The sequence below is a fragment of the Asparagus officinalis genome, chromosome 6 (assembly GCF_001876935.1).
Source record: "Asparagus officinalis chromosome 6, Aspof.V1, whole genome shotgun sequence".
NCBI classification, from domain to species: Eukaryota; Viridiplantae; Streptophyta; class Magnoliopsida; order Asparagales; family Asparagaceae; genus Asparagus; species Asparagus officinalis.
Genome location: NC_033799.1, coordinates 76,231,144 through 76,238,121, shown reverse-complemented (window position 1 = coordinate 76,238,121; position 6,978 = coordinate 76,231,144). Strand labels below are relative to the sequence as shown.

The following is a 6,978-nucleotide window of genomic DNA, read 5'->3' as shown; positions in this document are numbered from 1 at the left end:
CGAAAACATGGCGAACATCCAACGGCGAACATTACTTCTCAGTACCGGCGGCAAACATCTTGAACCGTTGACTGGTAACGCGGGGAGAAGTGCATATCTTCGCTCCTTCTTTCGTCGTACTCAACGGTCACGGGCCACCACTAACGTGCGCCTCCATTTTTCCAACTATAAAACACTGCAACTGTTCGCTCCTCCTTCCCTGAATAGTCCGTCCTATAAAAATTCGTACGCGAATTATTCGAATGGATATGGATAAGCTCAGCTACGAGATCTTCACCATCCTCGAGAGCAAGTTCCTTTTCGGCGCCGATGCTGTGTTCCACGGACGCGCCTGCCGCGGGCTCAATGGCATCCCACACGTCTTGAGCCTTCATGTAGACTTTCATCTTGATTGCCCACGAAGCATAGTTGTCCCTCGATAACGTCGGGTATTGAAGAGTGAGCGAACCCACCTTGGTCGTCATCTTCTCCGAACTCGTCATCTCTTCAGATCTTGGTTGGTACTTAGGCATACACCGGCTCTGATACCACTTGTTGGCTTTGAAAAATAGGATCGGCCAAGTTCAGACCTGAAAACTGAGTACAAAACCTGTAAACAAAGAGAGCTTTGGGCTGATTTTGGGAGGGGTGAAGGACAAGAACAGAGACGTGTTTCTGCAGGAATTTTCTGCAGTTAAAAACCTCTGTTTCTGTTTGATGTACACGAACAGAGAAGGAGCAGAGAGCTATCAAAAGTTTTATTCACGTTCTTCTTTTTTAAACTCATCAATATGGTTTACATATATATAGGATTAAGATTACGGCACTGTTTGGCAACCAAAAAAAGTGTCTTATCTAAGAGCTTGTGTCTTATTGACTTGGTCAATAAGCTAGTAGAGCTGTTTGGTGACAAAAAATAGGAGGAGGTTATTTTGGAGATTGTGTCTTTTGCAAGTAGCTTTTGGAAAGCTACCTCAAGTAGCGTTCGTCTTTGGGAAGGAGCTGCCAATTTTTTTTCTTCCGTTTTGCCCCTAATAATTCTAATTTTATATCAATAATATTGCATGTCTCTTTTAGTTATTTAACAAATTTAAGCTAGTTGTACAGCTACTTTTGCCAAACAGCTCTAGTCAATCAACTAGCTACACAGCTAACAGCTTTCAGCTACAATTTCACAACTTTCAGCTAGCTTAACAGCTTTCAGCTATAATCTCGCAGCTTTCAGCTAGTTTTGCCAAACAGAGCCTAAGTTAGAGCAGCGGTTTGCAAACAGTCTTTCGATGAGGTCGTTGCCCCACCAAATGTGACGGTTATTCACATCTAATGCAACGGTTCTAAAACTGATAAATGAAGCCGTTTAGTGAGGGGAGCGGTTTGTGTTGGAGAAAGGATAATATATGATCAGAAGTGTGATGGATTTCAGAGGCACTCAAGTTTTGCTCACTCTCACTCTCTGTTATTCGGAGATCGAAATAACTCTTGTGAATAGAAAACGCTTCTGTGATGTCCAAGTGACCAAACTGTCACCTAGATAAAATGCCATGCCGCCTGTGCTGCGCCTATCATCAACATCTCCCGCAAGGTCACTGTCAGTGAATCCCACCAACTCTTCATTGCCTCGACCTCGTTTATACACCAATCCGTAGGACATAGTACCCTTCATGTACCTCAAAATATGCTTGACAACCTGTCTATGCAAAACTGTAGGGTGCTCCATGTACCTACTCACAATCCCCACGGCATATGTGATATCGGGTCGGGTGTGAGTTAGATACCTTAAGCATTCGATAATGCGTCTATACTCCGTCACGTCTACCGGTGTTCCTTCAGAATCCTTTCCAAGCTTTAGTTTTATTTCCATAGGATATTGAGTCGGGTTGCAATCCATCATGCCGAACTGATCCAAAACTTTCTTCGCATAGGTCGCCTGCCTTAGTTCAATACAATCATCTCGCTGATCCACCTCGATACCAAGATAATAGGAAAGCAATCCAAGGTCACTCATCTCGAACTCCTTCATCATTTGTTGCTTGAAAAACTTTATTTCATCCGCCCTCGAGCACGTAACGATCAAGTCATCTACGTACACGCCAACAATGAGTGTATCCCCTCTGTTACTCCTTGTGTATACCGCCTGCTCCTGAGTGCATCTTGCAAATCCGATGCCCTTCATGCACTTGTCGAGGCGCGTGTTCCATGCCCGAGGTGCTTGGCGTAGACCGTAGAGTGCCTTTGAAAGCTTGTAGACCTTGTGCTCTTGATTCTTCACAACGAACCCTTCAGGTTGAATCACATAAACTTCTTCCTGGAGATCACCATTTAGGAATGCCAACTTCACATCCAGATGGTGCACCTCCCACCCACCCACCCGTTCTGTGCTGATATAGCGAGGATTATTCTGATGGTATCAAGCCTCGCCACAGGTGCAAACACCTCATCGAAGTCCACGCCTTGCTGCTGGACGTACCCTTTTGCTACAAGTCTTGCTTTGTGCTTGAGAATGTTGCCTTCATTGTCCTTCTTCAGCTTGTACACCCATTTGAGACCAATGGGTTTGGAACCCCGCGGTAACTCCGTGAGTACCCAAGTCTTGTTCTTCTCGATGGCCTCCATTTCCTTCTCCATAGCTGTCCGCCATTCTCGATCTGTTGTAGCCTCAATGTAGTTTGCAGGTTCTTCTGTGATCAGGAACAACTCCTCTGCAGGGAGATCAATCACCTCCGTCTATGCATAGATGTCCGCAAGGGATCGATAGCGTACTGGAGTCATCACTGCAGCTTCAGGAGGTCCGGACAGCTCCAATGCAGTGGGGTTTTCTGCGACTACTGCAGTTCCTGAACCTGTGCCGGTTTGTGGACTGTTTCGGCCAGCTACAGGTTGTTTTGATCGGTCTGTAGACTGCCCAGATTGACCTCTCGTCGGCTCCAATACGGCGGGGAATGCTGCTTCATTGACTGATCTTGGACCAGCAACCAGCTGAGGGCTGGTTCGGATAACTGGACTGCAATCTGTCCAGTTTGGACTGCAATCTGTCCAGTTTGGACTGCCGGAGATGTGCGGGCTGCTGGCTGTCCGTTTCGGCCAGCGGGTTGTCCAGGGGCTTGCTGAATGGTTCGGTCTTCCTGCTGTCCAATTTGGACTGCAGGAAATGCGCCGGCTGTTGTGCCGGTTGCTGCAGTCTCCCCTTCTGCTGTGAACACCACCCTGTTGGGTGATCTTTCGACTCCATCGGCGCTCCATTGCCATTCTTTTCCTTCCTCGAACACGACATCCCTGCTGACACGCATTTTGCTATGTTGAGGGTCGTAAAGGCGATGCGCTTTGCTTCCTTCTTCTACTCCAATGTACACCATTGGCGTGCTCCGGTCGTCGAGTTTCTTGTGTAAAGGACCTGCAATTTTCACATGCGCCACACATCCGAAAACTCTCAAGTGTTCTAGGTGGGGTTTCTTACCAAACCAAGCTTCGTAGGGTGTGTGGTCGTGCAACGCCTTGGTTGGTAGTCGGTTGAGGATGTACACCGCGTGCCTAACCGCTTCGCCCCACATGGTTCCAGGCATATGCATGCTCTTAAGTAGGCTCCTCGCCATGTCCATCACCGTGCGATTACGCCTCTCCACTACACCGTTTTGCTGCGGGGTGTACGGTGCAGTGAGATGACGCTTGATGCCGTAGTCTTCACACAACTTGGTGAAATCCTTTAACAAAAACTCGCCACCACGATCCGTCCTCAATGTCTTCACCTTGTGGTCACATGCGTTCTCAACCTCTGTTTTGAACTTCTTGAAGGTTTCACAAGCTTGACTCTTGGCCTTCAACATGTATACCCACATCCATCGGCTGAAATCATCAACGATAAGAAGGAAGTAGTTATTCCCAGCAAGTGTAGATGGGGTGATAGGACCACATAGGTCAGCGTGTAGTAACTCCAGCGGCTTCTGAGCTCTGAAATTTGCTTGCGAAGGGAACGACAGTCTTGCTTGCTTGGCGACGAGGCATCCTTCGCATAGTTGATTTGGGTGCAAGATCTTCGGCAACCCGGAAGCCATCCTCTTATCAGTCATCATCTTGAGGGCGAAGAAATTGACATGCCCAAGGCGAGCATGCCATAGCCAAGCTGGATCGTTAATATTCGCCATCAAACACGCCGGCTTGCAAGTTTTTAACTCTATCCTGTACAATCGGTTAGTTGAACGTGTCACCCTCATCAAGAGAGCACCGTTCCTATCAAACACCCTCAGGAACTCACCAGAAATAACAACGTTGCTTCCATCTTGTTGCACTGAAAGAGGATAGAGCATTTCCCCTTGATCTCTACCGCGGATCCATCACCAAACTTGACGGTTCCCTTGATGTTCTCGTCGAGCTCCTTGAACTTGTCTCGGTGGCCGGTCATGTGATTGCTAGCTCCGTATGTCAAGGGTACCAAGTGTTAGTTGTCAACATGTGCCTCCCTGCCTTAAAGTAAATCCGCATCACCTTCTCTTCATTAAGCAAAATGACACTGACGCATTCCTCTAACATACGCGCATCATCAAGGTGGCTCTCGTCATCATGGCAACGGGGTGAGATGGCCTCCTGTTCATTATGCGGCGTTGCTTGTGACACTCCGGACTGCAAAGTGCCCGTAACTCCGCAATGAAACGCATTTGATATTGGATTACTGTCTCGAACCACCGCCTGGGCTGACTCTCCCCTCCTGACGAGCCTGCCACCATGGCCGAAACCACCTCCTGAACGTCCTCCTCTGCCGCCGAAGCGCCTTCGTCCCTTGCCTCGGCCGCGTGCTCCCTCCGCGGCTTCCTTAGGGCAGCCAAGTGTGCTGCCCGCCTGCCGTGGTGGCGTCCACCTCGGCTCTTGCCCGCCACTGTCCGCGACCGGCTCCTCGACCGGACCTCGTCCGCTACACACTGGTTGAGGTGTTGAGAGGAAAGCTCGCCGTTTCTCCTTGCTCCTTTGCCTTGCCACTCCGATGCGTCAACAATAGTGATCTTCGCACGCTGGTTTCGAAAACACGGTGCACCTCTCTCGTGGGCTTTGAGACGCCCGATCGCCTCCATCGAGATGTCATGTCGTTCGATGTCCCGAATTGTTCAAGCGATGGAGACGATAGTAAGGAATCTCTCCGGTACCGCCCGAAGTAGCTTCTGATCGACGTATATCTCCTCCATCTCGCCGCCTAAGCCCGAATTTAGTTGGACGACCTTCCGTCACTTCGTCGAAAAATCGTCGATCGTTGTCATTCGCTTCATCCGGAGAAGTTCGAACTCGGACTCAAGGTCTGGCACCTTCGCGTTCCTCACACGATCCGCTCCTAGTGCCATTGTTTTAGCGTCTCCCATGGCCTCTTTTGCCGTTTGCTTCTCTGCGATCACCATCCAATTCTCAGAATCCCTGCGTAGCATGGCCGCCAACGCATCTGACCTTCCTGTTCCACGGACGCACCTGCGCGGGCCTCAATGATCCCACACGTCTTGAGCTTCCATGTAGCTTTATCTTGATGCCAACGAAGCAATATTGTCCTCGATAAGTCGGTATCATGAAGACGTGAGCGAACCCACCTTGGTCGTCATCTTCTCAACTCGTCATCTCTCAGCATCTTGGTGGTACTTAGGCATTACACCGGCTCTGATACCACTTGTTGGCCCTTTGAAAAATAGGATCGCAAATTCAGACCTGAAAACTGAGTCAAAACCTGCTAAACAAAAGAGAGCTTTGGGCTGATTTTGGGAGCGGGTGAAGGACAAGAACAGAGACGTGTGTTTCTGCAAGGAATTATTCGGCATTAAACCCTTTTCTCTGTTTGATGTATCACGAACAGAGAAGGAGCGAGAGCTATTCAAAATTTATTACACGTTCTTCTTTTTTAAACTCATCAATATGCGTTACTAATAAGGCATTAGATTATAACTCTAATCTTATCAATAACTAGAAAACTCTACTAAACTTAGTATTCTTTCAACTAGAATTCTAAGTCTACTAACTTAAACTCAGACTACCAATTCGGACTGATTAACAACTTCAATTTACCAGCGCCCCCAACGCCGCCTCTTCTTCTCCGCCGGCCAACGCCCTCGACCTCCTTCTCACGAACCCTAGCCTTCTCTTCAGGCGGAGCGTTCTTCGCACCGGCAGCGCTCGACGTTCAGTACCGAGGTCAGGCGAATTCGCACGATCAGCGACTTCGATAAGCCTGCTGCGCGCTGCTACATCTCGCGACCCCCGTCGCCTTTCGTCCTTCCGATCGCGACGCCGACGAGGCGGCTGCTACCGATTTCGGGTCGGCGCGTCTGCCAGGGCCCCTCCGCAGCGCCGCGACGGGCCGGCGGTGGTGAGGTCGGTGCGACAGAAGACGATGCTGGTCGCCGTCGAGGAGGAGCGGGGATGGGACCGACGGCGACGGCGATCAAAAAAAAACCCCACACGTGCTTCATAACCAAGGACGGTTCCCGTTTTTTGCGACGGCATTGAGGATCTGTTGTGTTTCAGTCTGGGGAGGGGGACGGAGCGCGGCGCGGCCAGCCGACGCCGTCGAGGAAGGAGGACGGTTAAGATCGGCGGGAATTGCGCGCCGACACCGTACTGACAACCCATAACTAATTTTTTTTGGAAATGATGGAAATGCCACTGAAGTTCTCACTGAGTTACGTTCCGGGGGCTGGGTGGTAATTTTTCACAGGTGGATCAAGCGATCGCCATGGCGTTCAGGCAGAGGAATTGCGCGAGCAGTTATGTTCGAGTGCAGGTTTGTTCCGATATTTATTTATTTTTCAATTAAATTTCACAAAATTAGTGTATGATATTTTTTTGTGAAAATGCGTACTTATACTTAAACTCCGCAGGCAAGTGGGGTTTTTGTTAGAAAGGAGGGCTCGAAGCTAGCGGCCGCAGAGGAGATCCTCTCTCAACGCAACGTCGAGTCCGTCCTCTTCAGGGGCAAGAAGGTTTCGGAGCTGAGCAACGCCGAGAAGCTCGACGGGTTCGCAGAGGAGCTGGTCA

The 6,978-nt window shown here is 49.5% G+C and overlaps 1 protein-coding gene across 1 annotated transcript in view; it reads left to right on the top strand.

The window, feature by feature from the left end:
• Positions 224 to 6,978, top strand: part of LOC109846346 (patatin-like protein 3) — an 11,149-nt gene continuing 4,394 nt past the window's right edge. The window contains exons 1-3 of the mRNA XM_020415571.1: positions 224 to 374; positions 6,659 to 6,724; positions 6,822 to 6,974. Of these exons, the coding sequence (XP_020271160.1) occupies positions 243 to 374; positions 6,659 to 6,724; positions 6,822 to 6,974 (351 nt within the window). The 5' untranslated portion in view covers positions 224 to 242. The remainder of the gene's footprint in view (positions 375 to 6,658; positions 6,725 to 6,821; positions 6,975 to 6,978) is intronic.